This window comes from Brachionichthys hirsutus, chromosome 22 (genome assembly GCF_040956055.1).
Source record: "Brachionichthys hirsutus isolate HB-005 chromosome 22, CSIRO-AGI_Bhir_v1, whole genome shotgun sequence".
NCBI classification, from domain to species: domain Eukaryota; kingdom Metazoa; phylum Chordata; class Actinopteri; order Lophiiformes; family Brachionichthyidae; genus Brachionichthys; species Brachionichthys hirsutus.
Window position 1 is genome coordinate 2,916,844 of NC_090918.1, and position 22,450 is coordinate 2,939,293.

General features: G+C 47.7%; 2 protein-coding genes across 2 annotated transcripts in view; both read left to right on the forward strand.

Annotated features, from left to right (window-relative positions):
* Positions 1-979: 979 nt before the first annotated feature.
* lmo3 (LIM domain only 3) lies at positions 980-18,040 on the forward strand. The gene is made up of 4 exons (XM_068755116.1): positions 980-1,004; positions 4,464-4,677; positions 14,977-15,102; positions 17,935-18,040. The coding sequence occupies exons 1-4, from the start codon at positions 980-982 to the stop codon at positions 18,038-18,040; spliced, it is 471 nt and encodes a 156-aa protein (XP_068611217.1).
* A 3,594-nt stretch (positions 18,041-21,634) lies between these two features.
* Positions 21,635-22,450, forward strand: part of LOC137910764 (microsomal glutathione S-transferase 1-like) — a 7,052-nt gene continuing 6,236 nt past the window's right edge. Inside the window, exons 1-2 of the mRNA XM_068755166.1 lie at positions 21,635-21,664; positions 22,300-22,435. Coding sequence (XP_068611267.1) covers positions 22,316-22,435 — 120 coding nt within the window. The 5' untranslated portion in view covers positions 21,635-21,664; positions 22,300-22,315. The remainder of the gene's footprint in view (positions 21,665-22,299; positions 22,436-22,450) is intronic.

Consider the following 22,450-nt stretch of genomic DNA (forward strand, 5'->3'; position numbering starts at 1 on the left):
TGCGATGCATTAGGACGCCAGAAATAAGTGGGCGTTCCAGTGACGCGCACGTGACGCGTGCTCTCCCGTTCAGGTGGCGCGCTGGGTAACGAGAGAATGACCGCACCGTCCCGCCGGTGAAGGGTTGAGGTGTTTGGAGACAATGAAACTTCACGTCTCTCGCCTCTCGCCATTCGGTCGCTGACGCGCGCGGACGCCCTCGCGCACTCCTCGCACGCTTACCGGCGCGTGGATGCGCACCTGTAGCTGCAGGGGGAGCCTCCCTCATCCCGACCGGCCGCTGTGCTCCACGTGGACGTTCTGCGTGGCGCGACGAGCCCAGCTGAGCTCGGGGAACTTTCCGTGGAACCCGCAGCTGCGTCCAGGCTTCTGCGTAACTCGTGGAGAAACAAGGTGAGTGAGCCGGACGCAGTTAGTTCGACATTTTTAATTCATTGTAACATTAAGGATTAAACAATAAAAGCAATCGGGCGTGGGTGAAATGTGGAAACTGGGAGTTTTGCGTGAGCTGCGTAAACGTACTGGTGATGGAGGGGGGGGTGTCCCCCTCCTGCCCCCCCCCCCCCCCCCTCCTCCTTCTGTGTGGACGATCCCCTCTCTCACGTCAAAGCGCTGATTTGCGCAGCAGCCGCTGTTCGCTGGCCGGCGCGCACCGATTAGGTGGCTGCTGCGTCGCGGAGGGGAAGCAACTCTTTGTCATCCCGCACCTTCCCGCACGCTCCGCACGCACCGCACCGCTCCGCTCCGCGCGTCGATGATCGCGCCCTACACGCCGTGTGACGCCCGACGACAGCGACCATCGCGCCTCGCTCCTTCGCCTTTGGCCCCTTCCTTTCTTCTTCTCCGGGCGCCGTGCTGGATTGTTGTCCCCCCCCCCCGCCAACAAAGCCTGATCCCCGGCCCGCCGGCAGCAGCTGCTCCCCCCCCCACCCCCCCACCTTCCAGACTGCATGGTGGTGCGGCGTGAGCGGAGCAACAAATGCAGAAAAGGGAGAAAAGTTTCGGTAAGATGGTTACTTTGCGCTTTGCATGAACGATGAATTACAGCGTCCGTGCGTCTCAGGCGACGCGCGCAGCTCGGAGCTGATCCGGGATCGGTCGTGCTCCGCTCCGGAGATGTTCTGACGTCGCGTTGACGATCATCCAGCTGATGCGTTCACGCGCTAAAGCGATCTCTGATCGTGCGTGACGAATTGAATCTGGCCTTTACTGCACGCCGCTGCCATGGCAACAGCAATTAAACCGATAGGATGAAATATCCAGCATCTTGTTGGGGGACCAGCTGGGACTCGAACGCAACCGATTCACCGTCATCACCGGCCCGAGCGGATCATCCGTGTGGTCAGAGATCCGGTCTCAGCGCGTCCTTTAAGAAAATTAAGCTTTTGTTCAGCAGCCCACCCCCCATTGGGTGGGGGGGTCCAAGAGGACAACCCCCCCCCCCCCCTCTGCCGGGGACTTTGTAGTGTTAACGAGGCTGAACGGATCAGCGCCGCTGAACGGGCGCAGCGGAGCGCGGCCGGCCGGCGACGCAGCGCAGCGCTGCGCCAATTAGCAAATCAACAGCCGCAGCGCAGCGGAACGAACGCGCGCCGCTCGCCGCACTGCAACCTGTTAGATGTCGTCACTCACGCGGAATTAATGTGACAGTTTTCACTTTAGAGAATCGACTTTTGCCTTCCTGAAACAAAACAAAACAAACTTTCCTAATTCTTATTCTAACCTGCTGAGAATGACGCGCTCATAAACATCACTGATTAGTAACGAGCCGAAAATGAACATGAAAAGTTTCAGTTTCAACCGGAAAAAAGCTACAAATAAGCCTATGTGTGTGTGTGTGTGTGTGTGTGTGTGTGTGTCGGATGAGGGGGACAAAGGAAAGTGGGGGTATGACTGTTCTCGGGGAATGGTAGAATAATAATTGCGGCCGGGTGCGAGGCCACATCGGCCCCTCTCCTCTCCACCCGCGAGCCAACAAAGGCTCTCCACAGTTGGCAGGGGCCAAACAATACGTCTGTGGCCACGCCTCTTTACACACACGAGGTCAGCGTGAAAAAAGTGTCCAGGAAGAAGTGTGTGTGTGTGTGTGTGTGTGTGTGTGTGTGTGTGTGTGTGTGTGTGTGTGTGTGTGTGTGTGTGTGTGTGTGTGTGTGCGTGTAGTGACTGCTGCTGGGCTGCGGACCACGAATAGCCCGCCTTCACCTTTTCTTTCTTCTCCTTTGTCATAATATTTCATTCACACACACTGTGACGATGTGACACTAAAAATAACATGTTGTGTCCAATTGGATGTAAAGAGTCCACAGAGCCGATGCTCTATGAGCTCTATGTGGGCGGTCCACAGAGCCTATGCTGTTTGAGCTCTATGTGAGCGTTCCACAGAGACGATGCTCTATGAGCTCTATGTGGGCGGTCCACAGAGTCTATGCTGTTTGAGCTCTATGTGAGCGTTCCACAGAGACAATGCTCTGAGCTCTATGGGGGCGGTCCACAGAGACGATGCTCTTTGAGCTCTATGTGAGCGTTCCACAGAGACGATGCTCTGTGAGCTCTATGTGAGCCGTCCACAGAGACGATGCTCTATGAGCTCTATGTGAGCCGTCCACAGAGCCTATATGCTCTATGAGCTCTATGTGGGCGGTCCACAGAGCCTATATGCTCTTTGAGCTCTATGTGGGCGGTCCACAGAGCCGTCGGTTTACTAACGATCTCTGTTGGTTTCCAGTAATTAGTGTGTTCACTGGAATAGAGACACAATCATCAGTAAGCAGCTTCCTGCTTTACACAGCGTACAAAAAGTGTAAAAGGTAACGCATTTAGTCGGCGAGACGGCTGCTCAAAGACGGTAAACGTGTGGCCGTGCATTCCTACAGAAACACTCTGAGCTGAATTTAACTTTGTGGACTGACAAAATGTAAAACGAGACGAATGCTCAAGTTATTTAGAGGTTAATTCAGAATCCACTTTTGTACGAAAATGACGTGTGGTAAGGATGCTTGAAATCAGTGTGTAAACGGGAAATCACCTGGGGGGGCAGCTCGGGTGCGTGTTCCTGACAAACATTTGTACATTTGACCGGACCAGTTGGAGCGTTCTCCCACCTCAGCAGTCTCTCCAGTACATTTTCTCTCGCTGGACGAGCTGTGCTGATTCTGGTGGACAAAGGCCGAAGCAGGTGATAAACTCTCCCGCTTCAGTCTCGATGAGAGCCCCTTTACACCCCCGCATGTGATGGCCATGGCCTGGCCCCCCGAGTCCGTCTGCACTCGATCCTCCTCCTCCTTGTGTGTAGCGTTGTGGTACTTTGTGTGTAAAAATGATTGCAGTGTAAAGTGACAGATTTTCATTTCATGCATTTGTATCTTCCTTTCCTGTCTTGTGTTCTGCACAGACAGGAATGGGTACAGAGTACTTTGTATACTCTTGTATACCCTTGGGCTTTCATCGAACATGTTTCAGGTTCACAGATTTTAGTCTGTGCTTTTGTACACAAAGCACATTTATTGTTCCTTTTAAATACGGCGACGTCGCCTCGGAGTCGCAGGTTAAATCCGGTTATAGTAGGACTGGCCCCTTTGTCGCGTTTAGGTCTGCGGGACATGGATTCAGCATTTACCAAAGGAAAATGATGTCATTGATTATGCTTTGAACCTGAGCGATTATTTTCAAGGCATTTCCTGGATAGCATGTAAAAGAACCCTGCGCTGAATGCAGATTCTCCACCGTTACATTTCTTTTGCACACGTGGCGTGTGGGACCAGAAAAACATAAATGTAAATGTGTTTTTTAACTTTAAATCAAAGTTCTAAACATTAACATCAATGGAACTTTTCTATTGTTCAGGGTTAACAAGATTTATTCAACACTTATTCATATTTTTTGACAATGATTAAAACATATATTTTGTTGCTTTTGATCTAAGAGTTCAGTGCGTGCTATTAACCATAGAAATTAAACAGCTAATGTTTACATCTTTTATTAATTATAGTTTAATCATTTCACAAATGTTGTGTTTTCTCCACATCCATTAAAATAGGGAATAGCTGGTCGTCCATCGCTGGAGCTCTACACGCAAGCCGTGGAGACTTACTTGTTGTTGTTGATCAACCAATAGGAGAACAGTTCAACCCAAGACACACTTAAGACCGCCCCCTCATTTGAATAACATTTTTCATCTGCGTCATGAAGAAATAAAATGAGAGCAGAGCGCTTTTATTTATTGATTGATATTTAATTATATTTATATTTATTGTTGTATTTATTTCCACATATATTTGTAATTTTTGAATCTTGTTTTATATTTTTGTATTTATATACATTTTTATTTATTTATGTATGTGTTATTTCACTTGTTGTTGTTGATGTCAACATCACTTTCCTGGCTTGTTTACTATTGCCGTGTCTTCAGGTGTGTGTGTGTGTGTGTGTGTGCGTTCCTGATGCTTCTCGCTCTGCCTCTCCAGGTATACAAATGCTCTCCGTTCAGCCGGACACCAAGCCAAAGGGCTGTGCCGGCTGCAACCGGAAGATCAAGGACCGCTACCTGCTGAAGGCCCTCGATAAGTACTGGCACGAGGACTGCCTGAAGTGCGCCTGCTGCGACTGCCGGCTGGGAGAGGTGGGCTCCACGCTGTACACCAAAGCCAACCTCATCCTGTGCCGGAGAGACTACCTACGGTAAGACGGCGTCTGTGACACCTGAACCAAATGGCGAATGGACGGCAAATATAGACTAGAAAGACAATCAGAGATTGCAGACCCCGCCTCCAAAAGACTATTTGATCTTGTGAGACAGTAAACAGGGCTTCCGGATCAGAGGGGCCAAACCTGCTCTAGCTTGCTGCTCCGGAACGTACTACAAGCCATCTTCTGGACTCTTTTACCCATCATGCCATTCGTGTCCCTCCCTCTTAAAGTGGCAGTTTACAGCAGAGGCACAATTCCAGATGTAAAAATAATTCTAGAATCTGGATCCAGATCCGGATCAACGCCATTCTCGGGGAGGACCGAGCCACCGACAGAACCTTGCTTGTGTAAAATTTTCAAGTCGATTGGGTTCCTAGTTTTTGAGTTATGCGCTCGGACAGACAAGCAAACAGACAAACATACAAACAAACAGACCCAATTGCAATACCCTCGCCTCCCCTTCGGCGAGGGTAAAAAGTGCACCGAGCACACGCACACGCACGCACACACACAGGAATACACACACCCAAATAACAAGCTGTAAAATATCATTCTGCCTGTTTTCATCTCAATCTCTCAGCGCAGGTTAGTGGAGGGAAAGGAAAAATTAGGATTGCTTGACATTTAGTCTGCTTTTATATTCCAATGGCCTCCAATGCTGACGGCGAGGCAATCATTCACTCCTTAGTAATGGGGGGGGGGGGGGGGGGGGGGGATGTTATTAGAATCGACATAGCCAGGGTTAATAGAATTCTTCAGGGGTCTACAACCACGAGCGACCTGACCCCTCCCTCAAATAAATAATAATCGTCCATCACAACATAAAAATATATAGGAGGGGAAAAAAGCCTTCCCATCAGACGGGATGCAAAGGGAGTGTGTGTGTAGATACATGTACATATATATATGTGTGTGTGTGTGTGTAGATATATCAGTAATTATTGCTACTATCATCCGACAGACAAACGATCCCTACGGCCTTTATTGATGATGACAGAGCGCTAATGTCGGAGAGCAGACCGACATATTCAACTTCAAACGTATTCTAAATACAAAGAATGCAGCCCCCCCCCCCCGCCCCCCAACACAGGCTCCAAGGCCAGGTGCAGGCGTGAAAAAGCTGTTGGGCATCAGTTAATGGGAAGCATCCGTTCTAAAGGCCGCAGCAGGAGAACTCTTACTTATCTATCTAGTCATTCGGTTTTTAAAGCCGACTTCAATTTTCCTCTACAGTGGTTTTACGAAGATTGTAAATGCATGCAAAGTCCAAAGCCGCCAGCAGGGCTGCGTTCCTGACTGTTTGTGAAGGCTGGCTATCAGGGAGAGATAACGGCGTGTCGGGCAGGCGCCCTGCAAGAACCGCCCTTTCTTCCTGCTTCAGCAGCAACGCTGTCGTCCAGTCACCTCGTAAAGATAAATGTAGCTACAGATGTAGCTTCGGCCGTCTCACCTCGGGCCTTACGATGCTGCGTCGGTTTGTGTCACCGTCACACGTACGACATCAGGCCAGGCTTGATCTCCACCACGGAGGGAGGGAAAAGAGTCCGGCTGTGTGAAGCTCGTCGGTTTGGATACGTTCCTCTTTACGGAGGAAGAGAACACGGGATGACTCTCAACAGCAGCATGCCTTTCATTCAGCGGAGATACTCGGAGAGCCTTCCATCCATCCATCCATCCTTATACTCACCCATCAACTTGTCCATCCATCCATCCACCCGTCCATCCATCAATCACCGGTCTTCCTCTGCCCCTCTGCTTTCCACTGGTACTAGTGGCTTCATCCATCCTACCAGACAGGGGTGGACCAGGTTATCCGTGTTGTCCTTTTAAGGGAAGTACCTGTGTAATCTGAGAGCGGGCTCTCTGTAACATTTAACTGTTTGGATTGGATTGATTACCCAATCCTCATACAAACATTCCCTGAAGTTAAGCTGTTTAACCGATATTACAGGGGACAACGTTTTGTTTTGGTCCAAAAAAAAAAAAAAAAAAGCAGCCTTAAATGTCTCCTTTGAGTGTTTTAGGGGGACAGTTTGCCTCACCAGTCCATTCAGAGACCAGGTTGAGTCCAGTCTCCGCGGTTTGCTACTTCAGGAGTCCTCTGGGGAGAAGGATGCACTCAATGTGCCAGTTTTACCTCTAGACATTCTTATACCCTCCTCTTCCTCTGCCCTCTTGGACTTCTTTGCTTTTGATCAGGCTCTCCATCACTCTAGAGCAGATACAGATGCGTCCTACAGCCTCCCTCAACCATACTCAATATTCCCTTCCATCTACCTCACCCCTCTTGCCCATGTCCCCTGGAGACTGCGCTGTATGAGGCGCATACATGCAGCAATGAGGAGACATCCGCGCTACAAGGTGAACTATTCCCGGAGAACCCCAGGCGGGGCAAGTAGAACGCAGCTGGACGTGTTGTAAAGCAATGCCTCTTCCCCCCCTGAGGAGACATGCTGCTTAAAGATAGAATAATGCATGGAGGGGGGGGGGCGAAGGGAGCCGAGCAGTCACATTTTCTGTCCGTGAAAAATTATCATGTCTCCAAGTGTCACTTTTTAGCCCACCTTTACCTCTGAGTTGGAGGCAATAGACTAGGAATAGGTCAGAGCTTTGTCCATGACCCTCGAATGGCGAGTGGCTGGAGAGGAACCACGAGGAGTAGAGATGAAAATGGGAGGGAAGCTCATCACTGCTCGAATTATGGGATGCCTCGGGCTAAAGGAAGTCACCAGGTTTCCCTCTCATTTTAGCTCGGCGGGATTGTTCGCCCTCGCCCTCACCCTCACCCTCACCCACATCAGCCATGAGCGCCATGGTGTCGCCATTTCAGTTCTTTTAAGGTTCGCATTTCGTTTTCGTAAATGTTTTGTAATGTTAGTAACTCCATTACCTGCTGACTGGACTCAATGTAAAATATCTCCCTTCCCACAGATGAAGCTCATGTGGACCTCTCTCTCTCTCTCTCTCTCTCTCTCCTCATACCACCTCTTTGCTAGCCTCTCTCTTCTGGATTAACCTTTATGGCCCTAATAAATGGTCTATTTTGACATCAAAGGGATGGAAAGATGTTGCTATGCCTTATGGGAAGGGGAACGCGGGCCTGCTGAAAGGGCAGTAGCTGAAAAGTTATCTTGCATGTCCACTTCAAAATGATGCTCTCCTTTGTCTTTTTAATTAAACCCAAGTGCAGTTTGAGGCGAGTCGACCCCCGTTGCCCCCTCTTTATGGAGCGTGCCGCAGGTCATTTCCATGCATATATTAACGGGTCACCATCCTCCCTTTTCCTCTGAGGGAGGGATCCACTAGGATTTGAGGATTAGGGAGATGTTGGCCATTTTAATCTGCTATGTGGGAAATTCTTTGATGGAGAATAAACTAAATATCAAGGCTTTAATGAAACATATTTTAAGTCATTGTTGTTGTTTTTTGCTGCAGCCATGTTTATTTCCTGACTCGGTGTCAATATTTCACGTGTCGTTTGTGTCTGCTCATTTGTATCTGGTAGCGTCGGTCACCTGCCGATGGTGGTCGGTGGTTCGATCCCCAGCCCCGCGGTCCACAGGGCAGCGTGTCCTTGGGCAAGATACCGAACCCCAGGGACTGATCCACTGGGGTGAATGGTTACTACCCCTAAGGAGGTCCCTGTCACCTGCATGTGGGGGGTGCAGAATCTTGACCCAATGGTTTCTGACAGCGCCCGATTGGAGTGTCATTCTGTGTGGCTTTGTAGTCAGAGGAATTCACGCCACATCTGCAGAAGTTTGTGACTTGCTGAAGCAGCAAACTGAAGTAAAGAATGGATGTTTCTGGTATTGAGCCCATATTAGCTTTGGTTTTGCAGTGATTAGGAAGGACCGGTCAGAATCTGTGCTATAAAATCAAACCTTTCTTTTTAGCGGCATCACTGCTGAATTCTGAATTCTTGCAGCAGAAGTCCCAGTGAGCTGGGTTTTGTCATCATGATTAACGATGTGTGTGTAAAAGGCCCCCTGTGATCCCTGCAGCTCGGGCCCCCTGCTGGCTGCTTTGGCTGCCAGCTCTCTTCTGCAGGCATCTGAGAGCACGATAGCAGCTCTGCCATTTGACATGGTGACTCTCAGCAGTGCTTCTTTGCCTCCACGTAGCATACACACGTAGCATACACACGTAGCCTGTTGTGTATATGCTACACGTAGCATACACACGTAGCATACACACGTAGCCTGTTGCGTACGCTATACGTAGCATGCTACACATAGCCTGTAGCGTACGCTATACGTAGCATGCTACGCGTAGCTTTTTGGGTATGCTAAACATACCTTACACAACAAGCTTACACGTAGCAGGTGTGCTGCCTGCACTGTGCCAAAGGTTGCGTGTTTTGTTTTAAAAGGTCGCCTCTCTGTTCATGGAAGTATGAAAGTGGGAGTAAAGTATTATGTCTGCGTGTTTTACCCTGAATCTGAGCGGTGATCCGCCCACACAGACCTAAAGCACGATGATGATGTCGTGTGCATACATGGTGGTCTTCAGCAAGGCCAGCTGTATCACATCTGCTTCTCGAGACCTTTATGGAGGAAAGGCACAGAGAGGAGGACATGGAGACGAAGATGGGAGCTGGCTGCAGCTGTTAGAGCGGTCGCATGCTGGGGGGGGGAGGGTGCAGCACTGTGGAAAACAGGCTTTCAATCTGCTGATTGGTTGTTGTCAGGCCCATTTACAGCTGTTGCTTGGATGGCATAGGCAGAGCTGTTAGGCCTCCTCTGAATCCCTGAGCGACTTCTCAATTAGTGGGCGGCCTAGCGGAACTGCTAGACACCCCACAATCTCCCCGGTCCTAATCCCCCCCCGATGCCTTTCAGCCCACAGAGCAGCCTCATCTCCCCAGCAAAGGCTGCCAGTTGCCCTGTCCTGTCCTGGTGAGAGGATGCTCCGAGGCCTTCCCATTGTTTCTTTGACTGTGCCGAAGCCTGCGAGCGTCACGTTTTTGGTGTAGTGCTCCTCTTCATCACGGAAGCTTAGAGCACAGGACTGCAATGCTTCCATGACGACGGAGGAAGGCGTGGCTGCGCAACCAAGCTACGCGTCACCCAGTCTCTATATATGTCTGTTAATCACAACAATGTTAACAGCCTGATTTATTGATCAGGAAGCCAGAAGAAAGGGTGAATTCTAATGCTCCACACTGCTTTGCCCTTCGCCAGGGAACACTGACTCTCTTCATTCCTTTCATTAACAACTTACGTTACCTGACAGCATAATGCGACACGGTGGAAAACAATTTTTTTTATTTTATATATATATATTACTATAAAGAAGGGAATAATCAACAAAATGGAAACGGCGTCCGTGTCTGGGATCTCGCTGCAGGACGGGATGGAGAAATCAATGATTTAGACTTTACATATTAATATACCTGTAGGCATGTAAATGGGCCTTTATCTGGTGCGTAGGAACGGATGCAGTACTGTATACATATATATATAGTATGTTGTCTGCAACAAACATAAGATTTTGACCATGTTCATCCCTCTTAATGAGTTTCATTTATGAATGAATAGATTATTATTGTATTATTGTACGTGATATTACTCAGCGCATCAATTAATTCTCCTGCAATCAAAAAGGCAATATATAAGACAGGATAAATGACCTTGTCATTGAAGGTCTCTATTTTCCATCCTTCAGTGAATTTGGATGGCAAAACAAAGTCACTTTACTTCTGACCCCTCCTTAGGAACATGTGACCCCTCTCCGCTTTGCTATTAAGCCCTAGAATGGAAGCAGAGCCTCCAGTATGGCCCTCCTTCAGACACAATCACTTGTGATTAGCAGCACTCCATTTTACCTCGTAGAATTTAAATTACTTGTAAAAAGCTCATTTTAATTACAGGAACATCACAACACACGCGTTTGTGAGTTCGGCCATTGTTGCCCAGGTAATTGTAATTGGATGTGTGAAGTGAATCGTGATGTTAGAAGGTTAATGGCAGCCAACTTTCCAAAGCACAGTTTTAACAATTACAGGGTGCGTTCAAAGTTTTTAACATCTATGTGTCATGTCTTTATGCTGCAGAATGAAGCGGAGGCTGCAGAGGTAATGAAACAGAATATATATGTACAGTAATACCTTGACATATGAGTACAATCCGTTCCTGGACCGAGCTCGTAGCTCAAAACGGAAAACAATTTCATCCGTTCCTGTGTCTAAAAGCCCTCAAATCAACACTGATAACGATTTTAATTGCTATATAGATACACAATGATATAATAAATGATATCCAGTATTACTGTAATATAAAATGTGCTTTTATTATGAGTTTTACCTTCAAGACAGACGAGAGTGCTAACAGCGGGGAGGAGGACGGTACGTAACACTTCATGCAGTACCTTACAGGTACTCGTACATAAACTTAGACAGTAGTTCTGCCTCTGGAAGGCTTCGTGGTTTTGACGGCATCCTTCTGGTTGAGGATTGTACACATCGTCCATGTACTCCTCTCCTACTGGCGTGTCCCATCACTTACGGACACCAATTTAACACTTAAGCTCTGATTGAATGTAAAAGATGCAGCATCATTTCTTAATGGGTTTACAGCAGAGCTTCTTTAAACAAACCGATCAACACGCTGGCTTTGGACGAAGCCCCAAGCGGCTGCCAGTCATTTGTCTGCTCTTGATGCGTGATGTTGAACAGTGAGGCCTTTCAGCCCCTTCAAGGAGCTTCTGTAGACTCTAATTAGGCAGCACTCTTGCTGCTGCTTGCTCTTCAGGCTGACAGTCAAGGGGAATGCTCTTCTATAGTGTCGCCGTTCTTTCAGAAACAGGCCATAATTCATCATTAGGGAGGATCAGAGTCCAGGTGCAGATGAGACCTGATAGCGCAGCAGCCGGCCCGGGCAGAGCGCTCGAGGGACAATTCCCAGGTCATGCCTGCGGTAATAGAAATAATTCTGCTCTAAGAGTTGTTTAATCACTGACAACATTGGCTGTGTGTGTGTGTGGGGGGGGGGGGTTACATCTGCTACCTTTTTACCATCTCCCTCCCCCATCTGACAGGGTTCACACCGTTTTCTGTGCATGATTTGACGCATTGCTGGACGACCCATCAGTAATCACGTCCCTTTAAGGACAGAGTCCTTGTTGCAGTGGCAACTTTCATTTCTTCTCAGTGTGATTAAGATGTAAATCGGACCCCCCCCGCACGGCTGCATTCAGGTTTGATCATCAAATGGACAAAGAGCAATCCCATTAAATATCCCGTGTTGACATGCAACAAATCATTTGTCTGTTATTAACCCTGAGCCTGTGATTATGCAGATTGCATAGATTTTCTCTGGGCGCCGGGAAGTGGGATCCAGAGGTTATTCCCAACGTGGCAGGCGGGCGAGGGAGCAGCCGTGCATTGCTGAACTTGCCACATTCATCATGTTGACTGATGGGACTGGGACTTGGTCCCCGGGTCCCGGTGGTTAATGTAGTGGGTAATTAACTGTCATTTGCCTAGTAATAGGCCGATGATCAATGGTTTGTGAGGAAACAAATTCTAATCCGGCATCTGATGAATGCACGCTGAGGCTGGGGCAATTGGAAGTGGTGGGAAGAGCAAAGCTGCCCCTGGAATTCTAAACGGTGACTGGAGCCACCGGGGCTATCAGCGCTCAATAGCCCCCGTTGTCCAGAATATATTTACACCAGTCGTTGCCTTTGCTGGTGAACACCCAATCAATTTGCTTAAAGAGGCCGATTCAAGCAACGTAAAGAACCATTCTTCCTTCGAGCAGTTCATTCTGATGCAGATGCAGTCTTGTGTCGCTCTGTTTGATGTAGAGTGTTTGATTAGAGCAGGTTCTACTTCCTACTTTCCTGCAAACAGATCTGAAAACGTGGCGTACCTGTTGAGCCTCAACCTAGACTCAGAACTAAGTGATAAATCGCCAGCAGGTGTCCTGAAGTTTAAGTCTGTTCCTTAACTTGACATGCCATCTTGAATAATTCAACAGTATGTGGCAGCTGCAATCAAACAGGACCTTCCATACACCAATATTTCTTTTTGAATAATAAAAGATTTGACCATTAAATCATCACCAAACATCGGCCGGTAATCCCGTCGAGCTCTTATCAGACATTTCCAGAGCGGCACAGCGGCAGTTTTCTGTCTGATGTTACTCACTGTGTAAATCTGTCTGTAAGCCATTCAAAGAGCTCCGCCGTCAGACCTGTGCTTGTATTTGTACATCATCTGTGGCTCTTGAATATTTATTTATTTCCGACATGTGTCATTTTATTTTGGATTTAGCTCCACAAAGCACAGGATAACATCACACCCCTCCAGCATTCTCAAAGGGGGGGGGGGGGGGGGGCTGCACAGTCTGATTGGCTTTGGGTCCACTGGCCTACAGCCATGTGGAATAATTTAATTGGTGTCTGTTTTCCTCTCATCAAAAAGGTACCAGTGAGCCAAACCGGGCTGAAATGCTCAGTGAATTCCTCCTGACTGAAACGCTCACTGTCTTCTCTTTCAAATTCAGATTTTGTCAAAACGTGAATTTTAATTTCATGAAGTAACGTCATTCCTCTTTAAATATGCCTGCTGGCGTTACCGTTTACATTATCCAGATGAAAGAACGACTCGTTTCTTTGGTTAGTTAGGGGGCCGAAGCATGGCTGCTGTCTGTGACTCATCATGGGCGTGTCCTCTGAGAGAAGGATGGATACGGAAAACCTCGTTTTGTTTGGGGCGGCCCAAAATGCGGCTGCTCGACCAAGGTTTTAAAAAAAGATGATTGTGACGGACTGATGTTCCCTCGACACAGCTGTTAGAGTCAATAGTTATTTATCAGTAAACAAAACAAGCAAAAGGTGCCCAAATCAAATGCAACAAATAAGTAGTGAAGGTGAAGAGTTGCTTATGAGGTGCGCCCCCCCCCCCCCCCTCCCCCGACTAATGAAAGGTAATGTTGCTACACGGATGTAGCGATGACGATGTTTATGTAGGACTGTCCAAAATATGTTGTTACTCTACGATAACGTACAAATGATGTCACGCTTCCACAAACTTGCAACTGTGACACTGTGAAATACTCTTTATTCCTAGTTCAATGTTAATTATAGTAATTATATATAAATGAAGTACCTGATGCTCTTGTGCAGAATGACCAGTAGACTTTTGTCTTAATCTGGTCATTGCCCTGAGCTGCCGTAAAATATTCCTTAAAATGCACACAAAAAAAAGATAATTATCTTAAACTAAATGTATAATTGGTGTTTATTTATTTATTTTGGATGAAAACCGTTTCTTTGTAAGAAGGGGAAATCCTGTATTTCATGTGAAGGCCTTCCAGCGACGGACATTTTTGCGGGGAAAAGAAAAGCCACGAGATCCCGCGAACGTATCTGAAGTCCGATCGCTGAAAGGAAGACGCGGTTCTTTTAATCACACTCTAATCCCTCAGATTGGCTCTTTCTGTTTCCACTCGCCTCCCGCATTAGGAGCGACGTCCTTCATTGTCTCCCGGTGTGTTGACAGTGGCTCTTAAATCTTTAGGTATTCATGAGGGCAGAATCTATCTGCCTCCTTCGCCTCTGGGAAACATCCTTTCTGAAGGTTAACCAACAGCCCTGCACAGCCAAAGCCCGGAGATCATTTATCAGATTGCCATCTCTTACCGACTCTGAGAGTGGCGTGCTGTTTTATCATTTTAACAACGACGCGGCTTAAAGAGCCTCAAGAAGCCTTCTAATAGGTTATTTTGTTCTATGATTTGGTTATCAGACGTCGTTCCCCTGGTCGAGGTCGCCGTGCAGTAGCAGCCCTGAATCCCTAATGAATGCTCATATTAATGCCCCCCCCCCCCCCCCCCCCGAGCAGGAAGAGAAATAATGGGGTGCTCCTGGGCAGTAGAGCGCCCCACGTTCCCAGCTATGTCTTTTACGTTTCTCTGTGGCCCGGCTGATTTCTGTCGCGCTCCTGTAGTCCAGTTATGTCCAATTTGCGTCTGTGACTGATTCAGAGACGACGTCTGCCTGAGCAGCTCGACGCGGTCGCTGACAGCCGTCACTCAGGCTTAGAGTCGGAAGCCGTTTGTCTACATGTATGAAATATAGAAATATTTTTTGACCTCACAAAATGTTTATCAAGCGGTCGGTCAATGGGGGTCTCGTTTAATGACGGAAGTGTTTAGGAACGGGGTCTTCGGAACGTAACTCCGTCGTTAAGTGAGGACCGGCCGTCCTCAATTACATGTAGTCAAATTTGTATTCCTTGATACTAATAAATTGTGTTTGTGTGTGTGTGTGTGTGTGGCTCAGGTTGTTCGGTGTAACAGGGAACTGTGCAGCTTGCAGCAAACTCATCCCAGCCTTCGAGATGGTCATGAAGGCGAAGGACAACGTCTACCACCTGGACTGCTTCGCGTGTCAGCTCTGCAATCAGAGGTGAGTGATTGGACCAGACCTCTGCTCCTCTGTCACACCCTCATTAGGTATGCAGGTTTGCTGCATATTGAACCCCAATATGACAGACGGGTGGGTGGATGGATGAATGGACGGAGGGATGGATGGATGGAGGGATGACAGCAGCCCCGAGTCCTGCTTACAGTGTCATCTCCAGCTACTGTTGTCGAGGGTGACGTACTCAGAATGTTGCCCAGCAAGGCGGACGATCGCTCTGTAATGTTCATGGAAATATGTTTTTAAGCCAGTGTTTGTACTCATACTCTCTATACACATTATACACGCTATACTCATTATACACACCATACTCATAATACTCATTATACACACCATACTCATAATATTCTCTATACTCTATATACCGGTACTCATTATACTCATTATACTCTTGATACTCATTATACTCTCGATACTCATTATATTCTCTATACTTATTATACTCATTATACTCTCTATACTCATTATACACACTATACTCATTATACTCTATATACTCATTATACGCTCTATACTCATTATACTTGATGTTGACAGTGTTGTGGAGGTGTGATACTATATTTAAAAATTAATCCGGCTGTTTTGATATGGTGATCAATCACTATTGGAAGTTGTTATTGTATTGCATCTGTATTGTTTTCTCGGTGATGACCAAAATGCTACTGAGGAATTTTTGGGGCTTCCCAATATGTCCTGAGTAATAGAAGGACCTTTAATAAATGCTCTCGGCTTCTCGGTGAGCTCTATCAGCAGAGCTCGCTTTAGATTCTTGGCATGCCGCTCCACAGACCGGGGGACGGGGTCCCGTTCTTTGGGGTACCGATCTGCGGGCCTGTTCATCCACACCTGCACTTTGCCCGCTGTTCTCCCAGCCTCCAACAAACATGAAAGCCCCCACTGACCCCTTCCCCCAGTGGGCCTTTCAATAAAGCAATCTAATCCATCTCACCAATGGCCCAGGGATTTCTCTATGGGAGCATCAGCAGATGTGAAATCTGATCTCCAGAGGGGGCGACCTGGAGGTCAGGAGAGGTCACCTGGTGTAATCATCCGTCGCTCCGGCAGGTCGGCTGCAGCCCGTCTTGCTGTTTGAAGGCAGAATCAAGTATTAGCATACATTTATTATACTCCTTCATGCATCCTGTTGTGGGCGAGTGCAGAGACAAAGGCTGGGTGGGCGAGCTTTCTCATTCTGGATTATCACCATCAGTTATTTGCTGGAGTTGATGCCACATCAGGAATAATGAAATAGAAAAGTTATGTCTGTCACAGAGCAGAAGCCCCCCCCCCCCCCCCCCCGCTCTGTCTTAGAGATGAGTTGCTCTTGTCCCTGGTCTATCAGGGGACAGGATTGATCCTTCATTGGTACTGATTGCTCCGGTCTGAAAACCCGAATGTGGCCTTACTCTGTTAAATGGACATAAATCTACCGTTGGGACCTTCCCATCCGGCAGACCGGTTATTCCTGATCCCTGGCCCGGGTAAAGAGGAGAGCCAGGGTGTCGGTGAGGGCGGGGGGGAGTTAGCCACAGATCAGCCCTGGGGGGGGCAGCTAATCGATGGAGCTGTCGTCCAGCTTCATCATCCGGCCACTGCTGGCCCAATTTCCCTCGGATGAGGTGGAGGCCAGAGTCTGGGACGGTTAGGGTGGGCGACGGTACAAGGGAAGGTCAGGGGGGGGGGGGGGGGGCTCCTTACTAGAGCAAAGACTGACACCTCTTGTGTTCGTCACAGCTTAGCCCGGCCTTGTATGTCATGTTGGGCTCGTTGCGCCGCAGCCTCACAGCCAATAAGGGACACCGATGTCACTGAAGCTATGATCGGTGTCGAGAACTCGGCGCCTGCTGGAGGAGAGAATCTAAGGAAGAAGGAAACAGCACAATGAATGATAAAAAAAAATAGTCAACCAATGAACTGTCAGCATTCTAAAAGCTGGAGTTGTGTCAAGTACGCTGCAAAAAATAAAACCCAATAATAATTACTGCTAGCAAAATGAATACTCTCGTTAGCAGCCTCTGAGGCAAATTGCTGGGCATCACAATCCATCTTTTTGCCGTGTGCCTGTAGAAAGCAATTCTTTCTCTGGACAGGTGCAGGTCTCTACAGGCTCATTAGTCACCGTCACCTCTTGGTAAAGGAAGATGGAAGGAAGAAAGTCAAGCAACAAGGGAATTTGACAGCAGTAGCAGAAGCTACAAACCATGCTGTGATTGCTCATGCAACCAAGAACGCGGGTGACTGATATGTTTGTGGCTGAAGGTGCACGCAGGTAAAGTTAGCCTCAGAAAACGTCAAGCTATCCTACATTTACTACTGAGTCTGTCTGTCTGTCTGTCTGTTAGCAAGACAACTCAAAATGTTACAGGCGGATCTGGATTCAATGTTGGCAATGTTTCCAGGAACAGATGATTACATTTGGTGATGATCCAGAAGAGATCCTGGATTCTGGATCACTTTGGAATTTTTGTTAACATTGCCGTCAATGGAGCTAAACAGGAGGTGTGAGAGCAGAGGAGAGGAGAGGAGAGGAGAGCAGAGGAGAGGAGAGGAGAGGAGAGCAGAGGAGAGGAGAGGAGAGGAGAGGAGAGGAGAGGAGAGGAGAGGAGATTCTGGGACAGAGAGTGAATGAGATCAGAACCAGACTCTCTTTCCAGGTGAATGGAGGATGGATGTTGGATGGATGGGAGGATGGATGATGGGTGGGTGGAGTATGGACGGTCGTTGCACTGTAAACTGTTGGCGCGGTAACGGCAGCCTCAGCGCAGCGGTCCTGCTGCGGTTCCGTCCCTGATGTCTCTTGTTCCTTTGTCTCTGCAGGTTCTGCGTGGGAGACAAGTTTTTCCTGAAGAACAACATGATCCTGTGTCAGACGGACTACGAGGAGGGACTGATGAAGGAGGGCTATGCTCCACAGGTCCGCTGACCCTCATAGGCCAACCAGGATGAGGGGGAGTGGGAGAAAGAGCAAGACTGAAGGAGAGCTTGCCATCGTCCAGCAGAAAGCCTCCTGTTTAGCTCCGCCCACCCCCCCCACCCCCACCCCCCCATGTGTACATAGCTCAGCCTGGGAGAACAGCGTAGCCAGAGAGACACCAGCGTGGCAGGGCAGGCTCTGAAGCCCAGGGGACGCCATGATGCATAGTGTGTCCATGCCTCTCCTGTTGACTTACGGATGACGGCCCTTTCTGCTCCTGCCCCGGAAGGGTTTGCAACAGCTGCTCCCAGTTGTTGAGAGAAAAGACGGCGGTTTCATCTGGTCTGACAAGGACAGGAAACTTTCCCACCTGACGGCCTGTTCGACGACTTGGACTTGAATGTCAATGTGCATTGGAGAAAATATCTTTCTACTGTTACTGTATAAAATCACACTGAAAAAAAGAGAATTTTAACTAAAGAGTGTGAATTACTGCGCATGCGGGTCCCTTTTAAGGTGTGGGCCAGGCTTAGTCTGGTCCACATGGTAGACATAATCTTAATCCACATTATCTTAATCTACCAAAACTGGTCACACGAGACTCGTCACGCCTCCAAACCCTAGATCGACATTGTCTAACAGGTTTTGTTCTGTGTCTGGTGATATATGATTATATTTGTTTGTCATCAGTAAAGCAACATCTTTACTTCCGGTATGTCGCTTTCATGATACACGTTGTATTTCCAGCCTGTACTTCTGCCCCAAGTGCCCAAAAGAATAAAGCAGCTCCTAATGTTTTGGACCAGACATTACGCCTGTGGACAATCGCTTGTGTTTGCAAAATGGGACACAGGAAGTCCTGTACGTTGCCGTGAACAGTGTGATCTGTCTCTCCAGAGGTTGTACTACGGCGTGGGAGACAGGAAGTCCTGTACGTTGCCGTGAACAGTGTAATCTGTCTCTCCAGAGGTTGTACTACGGCGCAGGACTACCTGAGGTATGTTCAATTTAAGGCCAAAGTTGTCGGTCACAAAGGTGGCCGCCTTCTAATTTGGCTCGGTCGCCGTGGCAACTTACTACAGATTTGGTTACAAACTCAAATGAATAGAACAATCGGCTTTCACTAATTCTTCGTTGATTTCGACCCCTAGCTGTGTCACACGTTCTACATGCAAACACGTTAACGCGTGTCCCAGGTCCTCGTCCGGCATGCTGGACCGTCACCCTGTGTTTTATAAATGTCAAGTTCATATAAATTAGTGTCAGCAGTTTTTACATTCACATTAAAATATCCAAGTCTCCTTGAACTGTAGAGGCGTGGCAAACATTACACAGGTGCTAGGACGCTATGAGAATGTGCTACCCCTAAGGGAAGGTACTTACAGCACACTCCTGTACTTACAGCATACTCTTGTCCTTACAGCATACTCCTGTACTTACAGAATACTTCTGTAATTACAGTATAATCCTGTACTAATAGCATACTCCTGTAATCACAGCATACCCCTCTACTAACAGTATACTCCTCGACTTACAGCATACTCTTGTACTTACAGCTTACTCTTGTACTTACAGCATACTCCTGTACTTACAGAATACTCCTGTATTTACAGCATACTCCTGCGCAGTTTTAGTGGTTGTGTTTTTCATGATTATACTTTTGGCAACGCTCCGCTGCTGGAACACGGTCAACGCCGTAAATGATAGGCCGACATAAAGGACATTCATTTTGCCTACCCTGGTACAACAATTCCCTTTAAGTGTTGTTTAGCATGAGAGATTCATTTTTAGGACAAAGCCTGTAAATACTGTAATTGTTAAAAATATTTTGCACAATGTAATATTTGTACCCTCATAGTTTTACTGCTGTTGGTGAAGGACCCGTGCCTGGAGGGAGGTCCGATCCCAAGTCGCTGTGGTTGCCGCAGAAACCGGTTCAGCAGCCGAAGACACGCGACGCCCGAGCATGTCACATCTGTGACGTGCGATTCACCTGAAGCGCATTCACTCCCTCGGCTTGTTGTCTTTGCCGCTTTGTGAAAAGTCCTCTTCGGCCTGAAAGTTGTGGAAGCGGCTCTCTCCTTCTGGATTGCTTCAAATAATGACCTTGATTTCAATTTGGAATAATCTGGAATGTCGAACTAAAACATTTGGTTTGCAGTTATTGCTCTAATTACTGAGGTGCTCCTAAATGCAGTGTTCAGTTTGTGGAAACCAACACTTACAACATATTGCAGAACATAAAATCCAGGCCAATTAAACTAATTGAATTCCCTGATCCACAGTGAGAAACTCTTTGATTGGGTTCAAGCTGAAAGTCCTTTAACAGATGAAAGCATTTAGAGGAGATGGAGATTACAACCAAGTCAAATTAAAAGTGTGGCACGAGAGAGTCTCCCTAATTGCGAGCACGTGTGTGTGTGTGTGTTCTTAAGGCTCAGCTGCTCTGGAGTCAGAACCCTGATGCTGATAGTGTTGCATAATGGTGGCCAGGTGTTCAGATCACGTGTTCAGATCACTGAATCACTGATGGAGCAAATATTCCCTGAGTGCCCGAGATGAAAAATCCCAACTCCAGAAGCATTCTTCCCGATTAGAATTACTTTGCTAAATACAATTAATCTATCCTTACTTACAGGCTATGTGCCTCAGTCTTTTAAAACAGCAGTCATTAAACCGCTTCTCAAAAAACCAACAATGGATCCCGATGTTAGCTAACTATAGGCCACTTTCAAACCTTTGGTTTCTGTCTAAGATTTTAGAGAAGGCAGTTGCCAGTCAGCTGTGTGAATTCTTACAAGACAATCATCCCTCCATCCATCCAAATGTTGTCAAAGCAAGCACAGACCTGAACATCGTCGGCACTCGTGCTGCTTACTGGGCCCCTGAACCCTGAACTGAAATCCAATTTCCAATCCAATAGATAATGTCCACCTATGGGACATTATCTATCACGCATCCAACGCTGTGAAAAACCACCATAGCCGGTCCTTGAGCGCAGTAATCCTCTGTTCTGGGAGTAAATCCCAAAGAACTAAATCTGCCCGCTCATCTGTAAAATGCCGGGCCGTCGTCGTGACCTGTGTTTTACTTTGATTTTTGGTGCAGTTTTGATGTTATAGTTTCAATTCTATCCGCATTCAGAATGTGATGCCTGCAACATTTCAAAGAAGGCTCGGACAAGAGGAACTTTACTTTTGTATTGCATCATAGTTTCCCAACTCGACGGGGACCGGCGAAGCAAGGGGGCAAAGTTCTGTCCTGTTGAAACAGCCGTTTACCCGCTCCTTATCTGGATCTGCTCAACGCTGGCATCGTGCTGGACTCTCTCTCCAGTCTAACGCCGAACCAGAGCCCACCTTCTTGATGATATCTCAACATCCTGATGAGTTACCAAAATAAGGTTTGGATGTTTACGATAGAAGTAACATTATGAAGCGAGTCTTCATGCAGGCCTTGGTTCCGTAATGCGATCACAGAAAGCACCTGGAGAAACTCCCGCGCAGGTGAAGGGAGTGGACAAACATGTTCTGCGGTTCCTCCTCCTGACTTTCTGTGTTAAAGGTGATGTGATTGTGCAACACGTTCACACTTCTAGAGCGACCCACGGGTTCAGAGCTGCGCTCCAACAATGTAAGTAGTTCTGGCGTCGTCGTTGTGCTTGGTCATATTTCACTGTTTGACAATAGTGCAGGCAGTTGAACAAAGTGAAAGGTGCTGCTGGATCCCGTTGGATCCCGTTGGATGCTGTTGGCAGCGCCTCATGCGCTTTGATTTCCTGTCAGCAGGAAGTTCCTGTTTGACATGCTCGTTTGGTGAAGTGTTCCGTCTCCACGCGTTTAACAATGAGGAGTCGTAGCCAAGTGTCTAGTTTTTTTCCACAATACTGATAGTTAGTAGTCCAGGAAGCTGATCGAAGATATTTGGAGCCGATATTCATTTAGCAGTAAAAGTACAAATATATGCAGTAGCTCTACCATTACAGGGCCGGGACGGTTACTACAACTTTCGTCCTGCTTTAACTTCCCATCGAAGCACATTCATGCTCTCCAGTTTCTCCACTCATTAAACCTTTGCACCCTCTGAGCGCTGTCCGTGCACAGCTCTAACTGCTGATTGGCTGTCAGGCATGGCTCTGCGTGTGACCAATCAGATGCTGCTGTAGGTGGGACAATGCTGCAGGCAGCGATAAGCCAGTTTTAAATCGATCTCTTATGTGCCACGTCATTCCCGAACAAACTCGTATTTGTTACTTCCTCGTCTTCCAGCGATAAACTGGGAGCGATGGAAGGAAAGCTGATGGAAGATGAGCTCTTCAAGGCGTTCACAACCTACGCCATGATCGTCATCCTGAAGATGATGCTGATGGCACCGTTGACTGCTTACTACCGCCTGACCCGAGGGGTACGTAACAACGAC

Coding starts and splice junctions, on each gene's coding strand:
- lmo3 (XM_068755116.1), top strand. CDS start 980: ATGCAGAAAAGGGAGAAAAGTTTCG. Junction 4,678..14,976: donor TGCCGGAGAGACTACCTACG/GTAAGACGGCGT, acceptor TGTGTGGCTCAG/GTTGTTCGGTGTAACAGGGA. Junction 15,103..17,934: donor TGTCAGCTCTGCAATCAGAG/GTGAGTGATTGG, acceptor TTGTCTCTGCAG/GTTCTGCGTGGGAGACAAGT.